Consider the following 21,220-nt stretch of genomic DNA (forward strand, 5'->3'; position numbering starts at 1 on the left):
TAGATCTCTAAATGGGTATTCAGTTGCCTAAATGTTTCGTACCATATCTGAAATATTTTGTCTTAAACTAGGAACTGAAAAAAACCCAACGATGCTGCTCTGTGAAAATAAACAGTTTGTAAAGAGTGAGTGATGCCTCATCTGTGCGACACTTCTTGGATGCACGTATTGAGGCCAGCACTAGTCACACTCTGATGGTCAGGCAGGATTGGGGTATAGTTGCTATAACAAAATGATTAGAAGGAGAAATAGGGATTTTTATAGTTGCTGGCTTTGTAGGTTTGACATGGTCCTTTCCATCATTTGCTTTCTGTTGACCAGTTGCTTTCACTTCTTGCTTGTAAGAATAACTGGAAAAAACATCTTTGAAGTAGGAAAACATTCTTGTAAAGTTTTTTAAAGTTTCAGAAACTATACAATAATTGTCTGGGGTCTGGATCGCAAGAGGATGTGAAATAACTGAAAGAACTTTGAACACTTGTTTTGAAATTGACTCAATTTCAGGTTCACTGGGTCCTTTTAATCTCTCAGACAGATCTCTCAAATAGAAACAGCAGATAAATGTGAGCCTGCAGCTTTTTAACTTTATCAGATTAGATCAATTGAATGCTGCTTCAGTACAGGATGTAATGAAGTATTACAGCTATGCTCTTCCCAGGAACTCCTGATTTTCTTTTTTTCTCCCCTATCTTTAATTTGATGTTCAGTAGCTATTTTTCAGATCACAGCTCTGATTTTGAGCGGTACAGCACCCACATGCTGTTTCCCTCTTATGTTGAGTATATGTTTTTGTGTCAACACCGGAATCCTTAAGTTTCTCTAGATATTGAGCATTGTAATACACCGTCTACCTTTTGACAGTGTTTAAGTTCTTACATAAAAGGTGATACTTATTTGTATATCTTGGTGCCAGGATAAATTTTAAGTTATTCTGAAATTGTGGTGTCAGTAATTCAAGGACATCAATAAATTATTTCAGACTTAATTTGTGGTAAACAAGGATATTTAACCACTCAGACTGTGTTGCTGGGCACTGAGATAACCTGGGTGTCTCACAATAAGGTAGGAAAGTCTGTCTATATGAAATATAGGTATGAAACAGTTCGGGGACATTCTGTAGCCTTTGCAGTGTAGGACATCGGACTGGATGACAATAGTCCTTTTTCACCGTATGACCTACATAAGCTGTTACGTTTTAGGAACTCTTTTGTTTTTCCCCTCAGGGAGACTACAAAGATCATGCTGAGCTGATTAACAGGGGGAGATTGCAATCTGGTTACCGCTGCACTTATATGTTCTGCTTTCAGAGGCTGGAAAGTCCTTGACGTGCAGCAGTCCTACCTACAGTTTCACTGTGGTTTCTACAGCTGATGAAGGATTGTCTTGAACTTTTCTGATGTGATACTAGAATATGCATGTTACTCATACTGAATATAATGCTGTAGATGTGCTGGGAACTTTATAGCAGGAAAAGGCTTGTTTAGTGTGGGATAAAATGAAAAAAAGAATTTAAAGTCCTGCTCTTGAAAAGTTAATTGTAGTCGTGGTGGTGACATGTAGCATCAAATGCAGTCATTTTTATTTTTAGATGACTTTGTGTAATTACATAGGTATCTCTGCATTTTCTCACTGCTGGTAGATGGTGGAAACGGTAAAGCAGTGATTACTCTGCATCTCTGTATAGTTTCAGTCCAGGAGGGATTACAGTTTGGAAACAGGAGAGCAGCATGAGTACCCCATGATTTGTATTTTAGAAACTGCCGCTTGTAAAACGTGCATTAATACAGCATTAAATGGTTAAATAGCAGGCAGTGAGTAATGAGAGGACTTTTACACACCTATTTCTCCTGGAGCAGCTTTTCCATAGTTAAGATTTTTTTTGCTTTTAGCAGTGGATAGGAAGATGGAGAAGGGCACGCGTTATACATATGCAGAGGATTTCGGCTGTGGTGGAATGGATTCAAGAGAGGGGTTAACTGGAGTGAAGGAATCTAGCAAGACTTAGCAACATGGTGAAATCATGGCAATCCCTGCTTATCAGCATTTTATCAACAATATAACCTTTAAGTATTCAGTTCATCACTGATTCATCACTTTAATGTTTGTCGTGATCCTTTAATACCTTGGTTGATTAGATCTATAAGCTGCTCTAATACAAAGAACTTTGCCCAAGGCAAATTAGAAGAAAAATTAGGAGAGGCAGGGAAAAACCCCAACATTGATAAAAGGGTTAATTAAGTGAGTTGGAAGGGAAGGTAATGTTATGTTTGCTTTTTAAAAGTGGGGTATATTTATATTCAGCATAATTCAAAAGTGGTGCATAGTTGATACCTGACTTGAAGAGTGTTACTTGTGAGGACAGAAGGTTCTAAATAATATACATAAAGCAAATAACTTACCAATATGGTATATCGTTAGTAATTTTAAGTTTGGTTTTGAGGCGTTACCTGACATCACAATTTTGAAAGCTATTAAAAAATGCATGGTGATCAGAAATTATAACAGGGAGATAAAGCTTTGTAGGCCTCCAGAATTGGCTGTACTAAAGCACCCAGTTTATCACAGTTCCAGTCCTGCAAAATCCTAGGTGGGGATTTAGCATATATCCTCATATACACTTAAGGGTAGTATTTGCTGGACTGGGTAATTTGTGTTGATGTAACATATTGACCTAAAAAATACCTATGCAGATAGAATTATTTACTCACTTTAGTATCTCTACCTGAAGAGTCATTGTAATGACAGCAAAATGTTTAATATGTAAAACCATTTACTGTGAAACCATTTACTAACTGAAGTTTAAGGACAGCAACATGGAGTAACTGGCCAGAATGTAAAACTGAGATTCATGATTTGGGAAACAGAAGATTGCTTTCCTTTAGCTTTGTTTCATTTCTTAACTTCTTTGGTCACTGCTCCTGCCATTTGTACGTCAAGATTAACTACGAAAAAATGTTGGCTTTTCTTTGTGATGATCTGGTACAGTTAGTTTGTCATTTGTATTTTGTGAGGAAAGGCATACACATTTCTCCTATGTAAGTTTGATTGTATTTAGCTGACAGAAAATACTCAACTGGAATAATTACTTGTTCCATTAAAAAAAAAAAATCCCACATTTTTTTATATTTATTTACAGATCTGCAATTACGTTGGACCTGCGAAAGTAATCGTCCAGTTAGTTACTAATGGAAAATACGTCCACTTACATGCTCACAGCTTAGTGGGTAAATTTTGTGAAGATGGAGTATGCACGGTTAATGCAGGACCTAAAGATATGGTTGTAGGGTAAGTCTGTCAACTCATTTGTAAAGCTGAGCTAAGGAAGAGAGAATGAAGTATAAACACTGTAAAAAGCAATACAAAAATACTACTAAGAGGCAGCTAAGTGGAGCAATAGTCTTGCCACTCTGATCTCTCGGTTTTTTGTGTCTTAAATAGCAAAATAAATGGGGTTTCTTTTTACCTTTGTAGAATTTGCCCTAAGCAAGCTAAATAAGTTTCAGCAAATAATTTTCCTTTAAAATTTGTAGAGTTTCAATCTCTTGGTGTGCAGTCCAAATTTGTATTGTAAGCCCATTCTTTAAAATCCTAAGTAGTTTTGATCAAAGAGCAGGGACTGTACAATTAGTGAAGAAAAGCTTTTGTTACCATTTTGATCAATATTTTACTTTTGCTGAAATCTGCCAATAGGAATATAGTGAAGATAAAAGCATTAAGAAAATAGGGTTAGTAAATTTGAAATTAATGCAAGACATGTATAAACATGAAAATCCTAAATGAGTCAAACTTTTAAAGTTTAAAGCAGTAAGATTATAGTGAAATTGTAGTTGGTCTGTTCTTGTTTAATTTAAAAGAATAATTGGTTATATCAGTAAATGGAGCTGAGGCTCCTGTCTACGTTTTCAGGCTTAGATCAGGTTTCATGCTGGCTGTGAGCTTTAGTTCTGTGATCTCAAGAATGTCTTTGTTGGTGAAAAAGATGAAGCTTAAAAAGCTGAGAAGGTTGGGAGAGAGAGATGCTTTTAAAGTGTAACTTTTGATGTCCAAGCCCAGTGTACTAACTTTACCAAGCACAACAATTTAAATAACTTTATTTGAAATGCTCCTTTTCATCTTGAAAAGTTTGGCTCATTTCCTAAGCTCTCTTGCTTTTCATCAGATGTTTAGAAACAGCTTTTCTATCCTCAATTGACCCACAAGAAAATTGAGTTCTTTTCTTGTTTTCATACTTCCAGATCCAATTGATTTTTTTAAACATGCCAGGAGATGTTTACTAAAGCAGATCTTGTATTATGGAAGTTTTCATTCAAATAGAAACCTGAAGTACCTTGGTGAATGTCCAGAGCCTTGCTTAGAACATTTCCTTTGGAAAATGTTGCACTGTTTGTAGCTTCTCAGCCTGCTTTCCAAATCATTTTGAGCAGATTGAGCTTATTCAGAGCAGTTACTCTGGATAACATTCTATAATGACACATTAATGTCGTTGCCAAGACAGAGCAGAGTGTCACAACCACATTTTCAAGTGTTTTGTAAGTTGCTTCCACAGTCTAAGTCTGAAACCTAATAGATTACTACTTATGTCATGGGAAAATCCCGTGCACCCATACGATCGCTGCCATATAATGGTGCACGTTCTATATGTTTTGTAAGCTTGGCTGAATTTTGCTTGCTGGAAAATATGCCCTCAAGAATTAATAGTGTCTATAGAGTCCTTCCATTGACTTCAGTTGTGTAGCTGCCTCTGGTAGGAGAGGTACTGCCTGCTGCAGGTTGACATAAAGCGTTACGAAAATATTTCCCTCCATCAAAATTCGACAGGTTTGCAAATCTTGGAATACTTCACGTCACAAAGAAGAAAGTGTTTGAAACTCTGGAAGCACGCATGATAGACGCTTGCAAAAAGGGATACAACCCAGAACTCCTGGTACATCCTGAACTTGGCTATCTGCAGGCGGATGCGTGTGGAGACAGACAGCTAACGGGTACGTAGTAATGATGGCCTGGTTTTAATGGGCCTTTTACTAAAAACAGGTTTAGCTTCTGAAAACATGGATTCTTAGCCAGAAAAAGGCCTTTGGGTAGAAAAACAGTCTATGGCTGTGTGGTTTAAGAGGTGGTGTGTTGTTGCCATGGTCTAGGGAATCTGAAAGAAAGAATCTTTGCTGTCAACATACACATGAGAACAGAGCAACTTCCATCCATAGCTGCCTGTGCCCACTCTGCTCTTGTATTTTGTTGCTCTTACCCTGTTTAATAAGCTGATAGAGTCATTTTTGCATTATTGCTGCAAGACATTATATCCTTAAGGAACTTGAGGACCTTCTTTTGAGAATACTGTTTAATTCAGCTGCATTTTGCCCATATGCCTGTAGAACCTGTGGTCTACGGTGCTTTGAGGCACTGTATAGAGGGGCCAGCCTTCTCTTTATCACTCTAATACCAGGCATTCAAATGGCCTTAGTGGCAGCCTTTGTCCTTTCTGCAACCTTTATAAATTGAGAGCAGAAAACAGTAATTTTCTCTGTGTCTCTTAATTACATACTTTATCCTAAATAGCATCTGATGCACAAGCTGCAAGGTGAATGCAGTATTTTGTGAATAGCTGCTCCTCTCTGCTTAAAAAGAGAGAAGCCGATGGATACTAAATGGAAAGGAAGACATTTCCTTGGTATTGGTGTCTTTTGGTAGTGATGTTTGGATAACACTCTTTCTCTTGTGTCACGGGTTCCTTGCCCCTTGTGCTGATTCATCTGTTTACTTATCGGTTCCAGAACGAGAAAGAGAAATTATTCGTCAGGCAGCCGTACAGCAGACTAAAGAAATGGATCTCAGTGTGGTGCGTCTTATGTTTACAGCCTTTCTCCCTGACAGTAATGGTAGTTTCACACGGAAACTTGATCCTGTTATATCAGATGCAATATATGACAGCAGTAAGTATATTTGGCTTTAATTACTCTTTTAATAAGGGGTAAGCTTTTTTAAATATAAAAATGATATGTAGATATTGCTATACGTAGACTCATCTAGCACTGCTGCTTGCCTGGTATTTGGTCAATAACAAGTAAGTAGCTTGTGGGTAATTGGCCCCATGTCTGTCCAAGTACACATGGTATCATTCTGGTTTTTAATAGATGGTGATGTAAGCCATAAAGGAAGATTTTGTTTTGCTGTTAGCATGTTTAATCCTGCCACTTTTATTATGAGGGTTTTGTAAATTCTTGTGATATTCCTAAGAAGTGCTTGAATTTTGCAGAATTTTCAGCTGCCATCTATGACAAAGGCACACAAGATGTGAGGAAAAAATTACCATGCATCAATCTTGGTTGAGAATTTGCCACCTTTTAGTTTTGCTGGCCCTCTGCTTGGCCTTGTTTCATGAGACTAACACAACCAGGGTTCTCAATCCATTTCCTTTAGACCTGTCAGAATTTTTTATGCTTTTGTTACATCCCTCTGTCTTTTTTCTAAGTGAATCTTTTCACTTCATTTTTTCCCTTGTGCTTTTCAATTATACTGACCCTGTTCTGCTGCCTGAGTTTTCCTCCCTGTAGCTGTGAATTATCATGTTCCTGATGGTTATTCTGTGATGACTCTGAAAAAGTACCATTTTTTTTTCTTTGCGCAACAGTCATGTGTATATAATCACTTTTTAAGGACAAAGTCTAGATGAAAAGGTATTAAATGCAACTGTTCTGATATAGCCTGTTGCTTGCTGTTAATTGGGGAATGTAGTGATGCAGCACAGCCATTTTGCATATATTCACTGAGTGAAAAAAGTGATATCTGCTGTTCTTATGGCACACATGACCTGCATTTTCTGGATGAGAAAACACAGTCTTTTCATTAGGAGGCTGAGGTGATTTACCAAGCAGTGTCTTAAAACAATCTTGATTTTCATTAGAAACAGTTGCAGATTCCATTAGTTTTCATTACTCATCTCACACTTGCGTAATGACAGAGTATTTGTAAAGCAAAGAGGAGAAACAAAATATCAGCAGAGGTAGAGAGTGTATCAAGCCATACATATAAAATCAATTGAAGTTATCCTGTTCTTCCGAGTCTGACCATCAAAACTTTTACTTCAACGAGATGAACAGAGGGGGAATTTTGCATGCATGTTTCTGCTGGTTTAAGTTGCTACCTAGATGTCAGTTACTAGTTTCTGAGCTCCCAAGGCGAATTCTTGGTTAATTCCAAAAGATTTTTCTTGGGTTTGGTTTTTGTTTTTTTTTTTTTTTTCCTAACACTCTTCATTGGCACCATTCAAACCCCTTCCGCAGAGCAGACGCACCTTGTGGTAGCATAACTGTCTTATCACAACTGCTTTTATTTATTAGATGATAGTTCTGTCTTGAGGACCATTGGGTATCCATTGATGCCTCTACTAAGCTCCGTGGAGGTGGGCTTTTTGATCACCATCCTGTATGTTGGCCAAGGACTGACAATGCTTTCAAATAACCCAGAGCATAAAGCAAAGCATTGCATATTGCATTGAAATAGTGAGAGACAGGGAGCAGCTCTCAAGAGTGCTGCCCTGTCAAGAAAGCAGGGAAGAAAAAATTATGTTCTCTTCTCACAAAGTTAGTACTAGTGCAGAGTGCTGGATGCAGTTCACTGCTGTGCTACGTTACTGGTGCAGTAACTGTGCTGGAGTGGCCAGGGCCTTATTTTATAGTTCACAGTTCTGTCAAAGCTTAGAGGATACAAGATTATGCCTTTCAAATGAAAAACTGTTGGTTTTTTTCATGTTTGAAAAAACATAGACAAATTTAAGTAGGTTGTATTGGAGGCTCGTCTTTCTATTGCATTTCCATGTTTTCTGCTTGTTTGTTTTGGGTGTTTTTTTTAAATCTAAAACTATTATAAAGGTGTTTTTTAATCTTTCATTTCAATAGAAGCTCCCAATGCCTCCAACCTAAAAATCGTAAGAATGGACAGAACAGCAGGGTGTGTAACAGGAGGGGAAGAGATTTACCTTCTCTGTGACAAGGTTCAGAAAGGTAAGAGTCCTGAGTATTCTAAGGCACACCGGGGTTTGGTCTGGAGTACACATGAAGCCTGCTGTGCTGCCTTAGTGTTCTCCCACTCCAGTAGCACAGCAGGATTTGTAAGCACTCAGCCTTTCTGGAAGTCAGGCCAGCAGTCCAGAAAATTAATAAATCAAAATAGTCTGTTGCAAAGCAAATTCAGCTTGTGTTGCCTCCAGTGATCATCTTTGTTCTTCTCAAATGTCTGCCCTTGCCCATGTTCTGGGCTTTTTTTGTGGGTGATGGGTCCTGGGTGATGTTTGGGTCCGTTAAGTAACACTTGCTCTAAGTTATTCTGAAGTTTCTGATTTATTATTAAGTTTCTGATTATAAAGTGTGAAAATTCTCTGTTAACCACCGATGGGAACTGAATGTGTTCAGCACTGCTCTTAGTAACTTCATTTTTATGTGTATGCTAATGGTAGAGGTTACTCAGTGTAAACAGATACTTCTCACAGACTCATTTTGGTAATCTCTGCTCATGGCTGTGAATGTGTTGAGATGGGGCAGTGTGGGTTTGGATGCTTTGTTTTTGGATAGGAAGATAATGGTTAATGTGGTTGGTTGTAGTATTTGAGCTGAACTAAAAATAAAAAATAGGAGTGAAGGAAATCCTTCGCACTTTTCAGCTATGGGTAGTACCTGGGACTCCCTGGAGTAGGTTGCATGGTGGAGCAGGTGCCTCGTTCTCACCTGTTTGGAATCAGTCCCTGCACACATTGTTAAAATCACACTGGCATTTTCTCTTAATATAGGCTGTCCTTTTCCACCTCTCTTTTTTGCAAATGTTCTTCTAACACTTAGGAAAGGGAGAGGGCTTGGAAAAAAAATGGGTTTTGATCAGAAGTGTATATACCCTCTACTATCAGGAGAACTGAGATGAAACATAACTCTTGTGCATTAAATAAACAAATAAATGTCTGACTCAGTGGAAGCCCTGAGGTGGGGTTTCCCCTCAGCCGGATCGGGGTTTCCCCTGACCTCATTGCTGTCAGAAACCTCCTGCCTGAAGGAACTTGAGCGTGCAGGACAGCAGGACTGGAAGCGGTGGTTCACAGTCTTGAGACTAGCAGGTGGTGGATCAGAAGAAGCCGTCTGTCTGCCCTAAAAGCCTGTCCTGCATCAGTCACCCTAAGAGAGAAAATGCTTTTTCTGAATTGTTTTTCTCACCAGGAGTGCTGGGGAAGGAATACGCTAGTGTGATATTCCCCAGCTTCTCCTAAAAATACAAATAAATAAATACAAAGAGAACCAAAGAAAATTTGTTTGGAGGAGCAGAAGCCAAATCTCATGTTTCTGGCCTGTGCTGTGTTTGGGGGATGTGTGATCTTCGCTGACATGCAGCTCGCTCACACCCTTCTGTCTCTGAGCTGCAGCTCCAAGTGGCACGCTGCCAGCCGCAAGCGGAACTTGAGCTGTGGCACTTCAGGTTTTGCTACAGTTTTCTGAACTGAAACTGTTGGGGGAGAGAGGGTGGTTTCTACATTTCATGCTTCAGGTTCTCCCCTCCCTATATGTTTGTTCCAAATAAAGCTCCTCTGGAATGTTTTATAGCCCTAGAATAGGAAGAGGTAGTGAACCTAGTTCTCCTTTTACTGCTCAGTAAATAGAGAGCAACTTCAGTCAAGTCGGTAGAATTAGGCTGATCTAAAATCGATATACAAATGGGTTAATTGTGGTATTTGCATCAAATGGATAAAGATAATTCATGTATTATTCATGTAATATTATCATCCAGCCAAAATGTAACTGTATTGTTTTCTATCTGAAGTAAACTTAGCCAAAGGTTAAACAAATGCACAAACATCCCAAAGGTTAAACAAATGCGCAAACGTCCCAAAGAGTGTTTCTTTCACTCTTCACAGATGATATTCAAATACGTTTCTATGAAGAGGATGAGAATGGAGGTATGTGGGAAGGCTTTGGAGACTTTTCTCCTACAGATGTACACAGGCAGGTAAGTAACAGGATTTGTCATTTGTTTATGAAAGCATCTGTATCCTGTACTACCTTCTTCTTTTGTTAGTTACTTCCTAATAATAGTAGTTTTAACTGTTCTGTAAAGACGTACATGAGGTAAGTAGGCAAGTTAGGAATACAGTGCAAGGAAATTGGGAGACAGACCCATTGCTTTAACGTGAACCAGTGTAAACTGGGACAGGATATGTAAAAAGCTCTCAGAGCTCCTGCGAACATGCTGAGAAAGCCACAGAATAGATGCTAAATGATGAGGGGATGAACAACGCAGTACTAACACGTGTGATGTGGTGACATGTTGCATGGCAGTTCTGTCTTTCCCAAAAGGCTTTAGGACTCAAACTCAAAAGTGCAACTGAAAACTAGACTCCAAGTTTTTTATTGTAGCAGCCTTTTGCTAAGCATTTTTGCCTCCAAGGCTGTGAACCAGCTCCTACAAATGTAAAAGCTGAGTTGTCAAAACCCATGCTCCATGATAGATACACATATCGTTGTTTCCTTCACAGTTTGCCATTGTGTTCAAAACACCCAAGTATCGAGATGTCAATATCACAAAGCCAGCATCTGTATTTGTACAACTGCGGAGGAAATCTGATCTAGAAACAAGTGAACCAAAGCCTTTTCTCTACTATCCAGAAATCAAAGGTAATTCATTAAACCTGTTTTATATATTGGAAATAGAAACTGCAGGGTCCCTAGGAATGCTTTTAATAAGATAGGACTTGTTGGACAAGGGATTATTTTTGTAGCTGTTATTTTTAGAAAACAAGATATTTGCCTCTTTGTTTTGTGCAGAGCTAATATGAGCAGTGGTAACTCTGTAATGGGTTTGCAGATTCATTGTTGGACTGGCAGGCAGTAAATCCATATTTTCTTAGTGAGGTTTACTCCCTGCAAGTTTCCTATACGCGTGCGTGCCTGTCCATACAGAGGGTGGCACTCCCTTCCTCTGAGTTTCTGCAAAACGATATCTGAGGACATTTTACTGTCAGTACTTTCAGGTGAAACCTTAAACCAAAGACTGGTTGGTGTCTGGTGGAAAAAGGACATATTTTGCAGTTCTCTTCTGTTACCATCGTGCCTCACAATTTCACTGATGGTTTTGAATTTTCTAGTTGCCTGTACTAGTTAAGTAAGCCAAAACCACTTCTTGTGAGAGCAGGGAAAGTGCTGTTTCAGTCTCTTGTGTCAAAATGTTAGTCACTTAGCAGAAGTAGATTAGTTGGCATCTAGAAGTTTAGATGACATTAAAGAAGTTTAAGTAAATTAAATTATTAAATTTATAATTGAATTAATAGTTGGCATTAAAGAAGTTCAACTAGTAGCAGATCTGTCCCCTTTAAAGTCTGCATTTGAAATTATCGATGTGAATGGCAGCAGCAATCATGGTTTTAAATATCGATGATGTTAATGATATGGAAATGCCTTGAGGGCCAAGACAGAATTGCTTTGTCATTGTACTAAGGCAATAGTCATTCTGCTTAACAATTTAGCTGCCTGCAGGTTACACTGTTAAGTCCTAATCTTGCACATTTTCTGGGCCTTACTTAGGGCCGTGTTGAAATCAATACCCTGTCAAACTCTGGGAAATATGTGTGCATCAGTGGTCATGGACTAAGGACAGCTGAGGAGAGAGGGGTGGTGGTTGGTGTGCAAGTGAATCTACTTCACCCTTATTATAATAAAATAGCAGAAAGCCTGCATTCACAAAAACTTTTGAGTTGCTAGAGGATTTTGTATCAGTAATGATTTCAGACATCTCTTGCACCAGTTTTATGCAAAGTGAAGCGTAAAACTACAGAGCAAAGTTGCCAGATTTGAAGCAAACCTCTTTTGTGTGCTTCCTAATGGAGTAAAATTAATTCAATATAGTTATGTGCATTTTCAGATCTCCTACACAACCTAATCATGAAATCACCATTTAGGGCCAGTTTTTTTCACACAAGTGTTCTCACAAACAGGACGTGTATGTGGATTTTTTTCTGTTTGTTTCTCTGACTAGATTGCTTTCTAGAGTTTTCTCTCCTCGGCAGTGTGAGTATGCCTGGTGCACGCATGCACACATACTTACAGATCATGTATGCCTGCAAGTCATGCACTTGTACTTTTCAGTATCCTGTTTCATGTATTCAACTATCTCATATGATGCACTGACCAATGTGCCTGTGCATGAAATTTTGTCATACAGCTGTTGAAAACTACTAGTTTAATGAAAGAAGAATATTTTGTTCTTTCCTCAACAGTTCTTCTGGATTTTAACCCTATGATGTTTGTATCCCTACTTTTGTAGCTCTTGTCATGACACTTCCATTTTCTCCAGTCACTGGGATAATTCTTTTAAATCTTCATGTTTTGCTTTCCAAGGGGGCTAAGTATTATTTTGTACTTACACTATAAAATATTTAGACGTTTTTTCTACTTTTGCTCAGCGTGGTTTGACAGTATTATGTCCTGCCTGAAAATAAACTATCTTTATTCTGGTGGCTTTTCTGATAATTTAAGTAAACAATTTCAAGCAAACGTTGTTTTCACCACTTCTTGTCATCCTTGCACTTACACAAAAGCTCAAAGGGCACTGCAGGTACTTTGCACTGTTGGATAGCAAAGCGCCTTGTGATTTGCTGACCCTTTGATAAGGGCCCATTGCTGAAGTGAAGTTTTCTTAGTAGAAGACCTTGTGCTTATATTCCCCAAAGGCAAATTTTCTTGAACAAGTTTGTGGTTCGGGGCATTTGTGCTGGTTTATGACTTGGTTTAGACATAGAAGAATTTGGGGACCACTGATTTCTGGGGCTCTAAGTGCATGAGACACTTTTGAAGGAAACTCTGAGCTTCCTAAGACATCTCTGCACGTTTCCCTCCCAGTCCGAGCACAAGGCACCTCACATAACTGAAGAGACCGCACTAGTTTGTTTCTCACAGGAATTCTCACTGCCTCCTTATATGAAAAGTTGTTCTGTTATTTGGAGCCCACAGAGTGTTGACTCTTCTATAGCACTCTGCATTTTCCTTTATAAACCAGTAAACTTTAGTAACGGTTTATGTATGCACATCCTGTTCAGCGTGTGGCCACCAGTAAAGAGTGACTCCTTATCGTGTCTATTCCTTCTAACCCAGATAAAGAAGAAGTGCAAAGGAAACGACAGAAGCTCATGCCAAACTTCTCAGATGGCTATGGTGGAGGCAGTGGCGGAGGAGGCGGTGGCATGTATGGAGGAGGAGGTGGTGGTGCCGGCTCTGGTAAGACGGCAGTTTTAGGCAGGGAGGGGAAGGGGCTCTCCTTTGAGAGCAGGACAGGTGTTTATTCGGATTTTTAATATGTGAGGAGGATTTCGTCTCTTTCTAGGTAGATCAGACCTGACTCTCTGTCTTAATACCAGTGTTACTCATTTCAAGTCAAGCGTATCCTTGTTTTCTAAATATTTCATCAGCTCCTTTGCATTTCTACTTGGATATAAGGCTCTTGGCGACTTTTATTTCTCTTCCTTGAAACTTTAAGTCACAGATAACACCTTTTTAGTCAAGGGAGTCTGAGTCAGGAATCTATCATGCCTTAGCTTTGTTGGTTCTTAGGGCCTCGAGGGCACTGAAATTCAAGAGACAGCTCAGCTAAGTACCATCTTGGGGATTTAAACTGGTTCTTAATTATTGCTGGGACCAGGAGTGGAATTTGGCAAACTTACCCTGTAAGTGCAAAGAACTGTTAAAAAATTTGAGATACTCTTCACTGAACTGTCTACTGTGCTCTGTTGGAGCCAGGACATATGTGAGATGCAGGATCATAAGAGAATTGATTTGATTCTTGCAGCAGAGCATTAAAAACCTGTAGATCAGTAAATGTCATCTGAACCACAATACCTTTTTGACCCTTTTTTTAGAGCAAGGGACAGAACTGCATTTTTCAAATTGTTCTGTGCATTGCTAGCAGCACATCTATAGCATAACACCAGGATACAAATCCGTTGTAATCACGAAGATTCACAAGCATAGAGGTAGCTCATGGAGTCTCAGCTGAGTTTTAGGTGAAGCATACTAGTGATATTACATTTGTGTGATCTTACTGATACTGGGATAGAGAGTGCCACTAGCCAACCATCTAGAATTTCTTTGGATTTTTGAAGCAGTGAGGGAGAGTTCACCTTCAGCCTGATAAGTTTATTTTAATCAGATGGAATAAAACAGAAGGTATGTAGAAAACAAAATTTCAGTTCTTTAGGTTCAGTATTCTTCCAGATGGTGTTTTCATTCCTTTCAGGTGTGATTATATTAATTCTTAATCTTTTTCCTTTCTTTAGGGTTCAGTTATCCTTCATATGGATACTCCACTTTTGCAGGGATGCATTTCCACCCTGGCATAACAAAGTCCAATGCTGGAATGAAACACGGTAAGAGTAAAAATGTTGTTCTTGTAACAGTTGCACCATCTTTTTATTCTTCTGCAGTATAAGCTGAAGTCTGATAGTACACAGTAGCCCAGAGAAGTAACATAGAAGTCAATGGAAAATATTGAGTTAATAATAAGGGCATTCTTGGCTACATAAAACAGGGAAGTAATTTCAAATCTACATGTTGCATACTCTGTAGTTATTTCCAAAGTCTCAGGGATGAATTTGTTGTTTGAATGATTCTGCTAGATTTCCTGGGAATACTTCAGATTTGCATTCTTTTACCACAGAATGAAAGGTATATCTGTTGTTATATGTAAAAACTTACCTTTAAAGCAGAGACTGTCAAAAATATCACTTTAGAGCAAGTTACATTGATATTGTCTGTCTATGTGCATTGCCATCTGGAGTATTATGAGTATTTAATGATAACATCTATGTCAAAGTAAATTTTTGTATTGAGTTCTTCAGAGTTTGGTTTTCACCAGTTGGTTTTCTCCTGTGCATAAAAAAGCCACAGTATTGGACACTAATGATACTGATTTTTGTTTGAAGAACTATCAAATAGCACAGCTGATCAAGATGGGAAGAATTCTGATAAACAAAGTGACAAATGGGACACGAAACATGAAATGAAAATGGAAACTATGGAAAAGAATGAGTGCAGAACCTCTGATGAAAATGAGAAAGAGGATGCTGCTTCTTCCTGTAAAACTGAAGTAAATGAAGCAGATTGCAGGTGGCAGGGTAAGTGAACAAGTACATGTATTTAGGGCAGATCAAACTGCAGTATGGGCAAAGCTGGTGCTAAAGGCCTGTAAATTCCATAACCGTCTGCTTGCTGTTTTCAAAACATGATAATGCCTCCTGGAGGAAATGGGAGGGATTCCATTCCCTGTACATGGTTCTGTAAATAATCTTCTACCTTTGTACTGCCACAATTTAAATTTATCTGTTGCCATGTGAGACATACGCAGTAAAATAACACTGTTGGATAGCAAAGTCTTATACATCAAACTGGTGAACAGAAGGGGAGGAAGGCAAGAGTACTAAGTAGAAATGGTTCAGCAGCAGAGTTGTAAAATATATGATGACTACAGGTCACCCTTTCCCAGACAGTAAGATTTCCTTTTCAGTAATTATTTTTTAAAAGAGTTGATGGTCCCTTTCTTAAAAGAATTTGAGCAATCATGCTTCCCATAGTATTAAAAAAACCCAGCAGTTGGAGTAGAGAGACCTGGTAGTGGTAGGAATTGAGCAGGAAGGAATTTTTTGTTCTTGTCTTTTACCAAGTGCTATATGATCTAGACTACTTTTGTTCCTTCCTTGGTCAGGGAGAGGGCGCGTTATCTTGTGTGTATCAGCCCACTGTGACACTTGCTATTAACAGCACTGTGTTAATAACACAAACTGTGACCTGGGAAACTAAAATTGCATAGTAGATGGGCTGTAGTTGTGAAAACCTCCAAGGTGTAGCTTCTTGTGATCTGAGAAACAAATGCTCCTCCTAAGAAAAGCTGAAGAACTTGGTTTTTGCAGTTCTGGTTGTGATTCAGAGAACAGAATCTCTTGCTGATATGTGAAGAAATAACAATGTCCACTTAGCAGTCGCCAAGGAGGAACCTGGATTGTTGACCCAGTTTCTGAGTAATGAACATTGTAGGCAAGAAGTTGACTGTTTCTTTTCCTTATCTATTATAATGACAGGAAAAGAAGCAATTTTAAGCTCTGGATTATATGAAGAATAGATGCAGAACAACAGGTGCTATGAAATAGCTACTGCAGGCTAGGACATTGGATATTAGACTAAAAGATGCTATCTTTTAGTATTTTGGAGGATATATTTTCTGTCTGCTTGATATGGGAAACTGGGGAGATTCAGCATCAAGTTTTTTGATCTTTGGAAATGTCTATAATGAGAAAAGACTGAATTGCTTGACACTCTTTCCCTGAATATCCTGAACATAGCATCCATTTAATGCTCTTATTTAGTGTTAAGAGGTAAATAGCAAATATGAATGTATCGGCATATGGCATTGAAACCACAGTGATATACTGGCTGGAACAATAAGATTCATGGATAGCTGAGCAAGTCTCTGGCTTACAGAAATGATATATTCATGTTTATCAGGGATACACTTCTGAGCCAGTCTAAGTGCCTGGTTTTGTGTAGCTGGAAATCCTGGGCATTCTCTCCCTTTGTGTGCTTTAAATGGCAAAGACTATTTTACTTGTTTGCTCTTAGTAATTTCTAACCTTACAAGGTTTTATAGAAACTTGAAACTGTTCAAAATACAGGCTGGTTTCAGATGATACTGCTTCCCCGAATTACAGCTGTGGTTTGAAAGTTCATCTGTTTCATTTTCACTAGTTTCTTGCTGATAGGGAACCACAAAGGTATTGACAGAGCAGCTTGAGTGACTTTTTTCTACAAATGAGTTTCTTTCCTCCTCTTTCTCCCTTTGGCCTCCCCACCATGAAAAATTCTGATTTTTGAAATCTCAGCAGTTACACATTTTATAAATCTAAAATTAGGATACTACAAATACTAAGCATTGTAAACACTGGAATGTTTTAACCAGGTGATTTGAGTTGGAGAGAGGGCACAAAGCCTTGTATTTATTCCACAGCTTTTCTGTGAGTTTCTGTGCAATATTTGACAGGTCACTTAGGCTTCTTGTGCCTCAGTTTCCTCAAGTCCGAACTACTCAGAACTGCATGGGAGGTTTTTTTAAGTGCTTTATGGACAAGAGTCCTTAAATGCCACTTGTACTAATCAAGTCCAAGTCCCTGCTCCTTTTGTCTCATTACACACAAGTGCACATCAATGTAATTAATTCGGTGCCATTCAAACTAAAGGTAGCTTCCAGGGTTTGACTGTTCTCTGCATTCCTGCTGCCTAAGTGCTCATCATGCACGTGTTTTTCTTCCAAGGGACTCATTCCCTCTATCCTTACCTGTCAGGAGTAATTAGCAACCTGTCTCAGTAAATCAGTGAATAATGCTTGGTGGTCTGCACTTCGGATTTCTTTGGCAGCACAAATGCCTGTCAAAAGAAGGTGATGTTGCGAGGAAAACAACCAAATGAAGACAAAATTTTATGTTGCAGACGGTCTGTTCCTGGAGAAGGCCATGCAGCTTGCCAAGCGTCACTGCAATGCTCTCTTCGATTATGCTGTAACTGGAGATGTGAAGATGCTGTTGGCTGTTCAGCGCCATCTCACTGTTGTCCAGGATGATAACGGAGACAAGTAAGTTGGCCTATACTTACTGGGCTGAAAGTCATGTTTTTGGTGGCAGAATGGTGTAGTCAATTTGTTCTGTCCCCTGCGGGTGATGATCATGAATTGCGGCACTGCTCTAATCAAGTAAATATCGTTCTCCGTTGTGCTATTTGGTAGAAGTAGAGCTGCAACTGAGAGATTTTTGTTGCATTTGCAGAAAACTCACACCACAAAGTTCATTGATCCCTTAACTGTCAGAAAGTAATCTGGTCATTGAGGGTGTGTTGAGCAAGTTGTGAGTGTGTTTGCCTTTTTCAACGTAAAATCTTGCCTTAGCATGAAGTGCTATGCTTGCATGGTGATACACAGTTGATGGGCATCCTCAGCTTAGTGCTGAAGGAGCGTGCCCTGCTTTTTGTTCCATGCAAGTCCTTAATTCTTCATAGGAAGCTTTAAGTTACAGATACATTGGAAACAAAGGCTGGAGGGTCCATGCTGCTTTTCTCCCACTGACACCAAGTTCTTCCCAGAGGATGGTATTTTGCTCTTACATCTGTCCTGTACTGTTGTCTCCCAAGAGATTGCATGGATGCTTGTGGCAGACTTGGGTGCTAATATTTGCTCATCAGTCCTTCAATAATGTGAACTGGAGTAGAAATCCATTTTGTTCCTCTGCAGCTCTGCAGATTCTGTGGTATTCAGAGAGTGAAATACAGTGAGGAACTAATGATTAGTAGTTATTTAAAAGCAAATTCAGTGGAAGTGGCTGTGAACACGTGCAAAGATAATCTCTTGAATAAGCAAGTGACATTATCATATCCTCACCTTTTAGCTGGCAGGCTTTGGGCAGGCCCTGTGCAATCACTTACATTTCCTTAAATGGCAGTATTTTGTACAGCAGAAGCCATATAAGCCTTAAGGTGTCCATCTAGATGGAAAATTTCCAGTGACTGAGACCTGCTGTCCCACTGTTCACTTACTCTGTGAGGTGCTACTGCGTTCACTCCACTTTCAGTGAAAACAAGTCTCAGATCACTGATAAGAGGACTGCAAAATCAGAGATGCTTGCTTTGCTTTCCAGTTGGCAACCTAATGTCCGCTGCGAGGAAAGCAGGAATATGAACACGGCAGGAGCGAGCAACAAAATCTGCTAGCGCTTTGGACAATACAGCTCCTGTGTTTCTAAAAACAACAAAAAAAGCGGAGACTAAAGGAGTATTGAGCAAGTAGGACCTGCATTTAAATATCAATAAGGTGCCCCACAGATCTGAACTTGCGAGGGCATTTCAACAAAGTCAAAATACTTTTCAAAATGATGATAAGTAGTTGTTTTCTTCCTGAATCAAGAAGTACCTGCAAGTATTTGAAGCTCAAGCTCATGTTGCCTTTCCCCTGGGATGGATTTTAGTTTATGAGCATGTAATACATCTAAATTACTCTGCAGCTTTTTAACAAAGTTTTGTTGACTGTCTTCCAGCTCTCTCGCAGGAGCTGTTGCTTTTTTTTTTTCTTTTTAAAAAGTTAGAATTCATAAACCAACTCCCCTAATTTTCACTTTCATCATTAAAATGGTTTGGCAAAAACGATAAAATTTTTGCTTAAACCTTTAAAGAGATGTTGCTGTCAACAATTTTGCTCATCTTTCACCACAGTAGCACGTAGAGAATGAAAATACCTTTAATGGGACCCTGTGTTATGCTTTAGGGCTTTGAGACAAAATACGCTAATCTGTGATTAGTGTATATTTACAGTGGGCACTCCGTAATGCCAGCTGCTACTCCATTCATATCAATACCAGAAGCACCAGTCTCCAGAAGCCTGATGCTGTTATGGCACTCTGCCTCCACAGTGGTGCCAAAATGCATTTTTTTGACACAGAACTGTTTAAGAAATAGAATTTACTTCACTTTCGTGGTCTAGTCAGCATGTCTTTACAGCATGACGTGTAGTGGCAGGGTAAAACTAAGATACTTGCTACATGAAAAAGAACTAAAGGCAGGAGAAGAGCAAATTTCTTTCAGAAGCGAGATTTGGAAATAAAATGTCAGCATGATAGAGTATAATAAGAAGCATCTACCAGAGAGCAAAGGAACAGGTATTTTATGGTAAGCGGTGGGACTGTTTGAACAGCACAGGAGAGTTAAGGAGGGAAAGTGCCACGGTACTGCCTGTGGCAGCGTCCAGAACCAATAAAACAGGCCTCCTGAAGGTGAGTTTGGTTTAGAAATTGTATTCTTTCTCTTTTTCAAATATCTTCTGGTTTTGAGTGCTCTCAGTCTCAATTTCAAGATGACTCTGTGCCCCTAATGGCAAGGAACTGCTTTTTATTTTTCTGATGAAAGTGTAGGTCTGACTATATTCAGGTATTTCTGGAGCTGCACAACAAACACCCCACATGTGCTCTGTTGATACGGAGCGTCAGCAGCAATACGCTCAAGAGATGAATCTAGAAATTGCCCGGCATCTGTTAAGGGAGAGCTTGGCAAGATGTTTCAAAAACTTTGAAATGAAGTCTCAAGGGAACAAACCAACTCCAGCTCTGTTGGAGAGGGGTGATGGGATTTACAACCTGCTTTTTTCCTGGTTTTACAACTCCAGCCGCTCCAGCTGCTGGTAAAGGACGTCTTTCTGGAGAAGAGCACGGGAAAGGCCGTTGCATTAACCTGGTACAAGTGGTGAAATGTCTTGCTGTGCAGGGTCATTCGTGTCCCAAAACAGGTTTTTCCTTTGCATTGACATCTCTGGCCACTGCTGCAAATCCTGTGGCAGTTAGTCACCGGGCCTGAGTCCTTAGTCATTTTTCTGTTTGAATACGAAGAAAAGAAAAACCCACAGATCTGGGGAAACCCCCAAGGGAAAATTTGCTTTGGTGGCAGAGAGGCCTGTGGAAATTCTGAAGGAAGGTTTTGACAGTAAGAGGTGTTCATGTGCTGCATAATTGAAAACATTAAAAAAAAAAAAAAAACCAGCAAAGAATCTGGGGATTTCAAAGAAGTTCTGAAACAATTATTTCGTGCTACAAAGTTTGTATTTATTAGACTAGTAGTTAAGTTATGCTCAGTAACAGCAAAAGCCATTCCAAGTCTGCTTTTGTGATCGAAGGGTTAAACACAGTTCTCTTCTGACTAGCTTTTTTAATGTCGGGATTCATTTTAGGTGCTGATATTTAGTGCTGAAAGCATGACTTCTAATAGTCAAGTGTTTATATCCGTTAGAATTCAGTCAGATCTACAGTAAAACCTTATTTTTTTAATAAATTTGAAAATAGTGTGAAGTTGTTAATCTGTTTTTTGTTTGTTTCAGTGTCCTTCATTTAGCAATTATCCACCTTCATGCCGAGCTGGTGAAAAACCTCTTGGAAGTGATGCGTGATCTGAATTCTAATGACATCATTAACATGAGAAATGACCTTTATCAGGTATGCTGGTGTGCTGTAAGTGTTGTTGATTGTTCAGCCAGCAGAAAAGACATTACAGAACTTATTGTCTTATTTTTCGTCAATTCGTTGGAATGAGCCCAGGTCAGACTGTAAAGCAGACAAGTTTAGACACACAATGACATATTCTAAGGTGGTGGAGGAGCAAGAGCATGTTTTCACTGTTTAGTT

General features: G+C 39.1%; 1 protein-coding gene across 2 annotated transcripts in view; it reads left to right on the forward strand.

Moving 5' to 3' along the window:
* Positions 1–21,220, forward strand: part of NFKB1 (nuclear factor kappa B subunit 1) — a 57,131-nt gene that overhangs the window by 28,286 nt on the left and 7,625 nt on the right. For both annotated transcript variants that reach the window (XM_065634974.1, XM_065634973.1), the window contains exons 6-16: positions 3,137–3,285; positions 4,819–4,982; positions 5,772–5,930; positions 7,896–8,000; positions 9,893–9,984; positions 10,511–10,649; positions 13,122–13,244; positions 14,300–14,389; positions 14,945–15,136; positions 17,499–17,640; positions 20,917–21,031. In XM_065634974.1, the coding sequence (XP_065491046.1) occupies positions 3,137–3,285; positions 4,819–4,982; positions 5,772–5,930; positions 7,896–8,000; positions 9,893–9,984; positions 10,511–10,649; positions 13,122–13,244; positions 14,300–14,389; positions 14,945–15,136; positions 17,499–17,640; positions 20,917–21,031 (1,470 nt within the window). The remainder of the gene's footprint in view (positions 1–3,136; positions 3,286–4,818; positions 4,983–5,771; positions 5,931–7,895; positions 8,001–9,892; positions 9,985–10,510; positions 10,650–13,121; positions 13,245–14,299; positions 14,390–14,944; positions 15,137–17,498; positions 17,641–20,916; positions 21,032–21,220) is intronic.

The sequence above is a fragment of the Caloenas nicobarica genome, chromosome 4, assembly GCF_036013445.1.
Source record: "Caloenas nicobarica isolate bCalNic1 chromosome 4, bCalNic1.hap1, whole genome shotgun sequence".
Classification (NCBI taxonomy): Eukaryota; Metazoa; Chordata; class Aves; order Columbiformes; family Columbidae; genus Caloenas; species Caloenas nicobarica.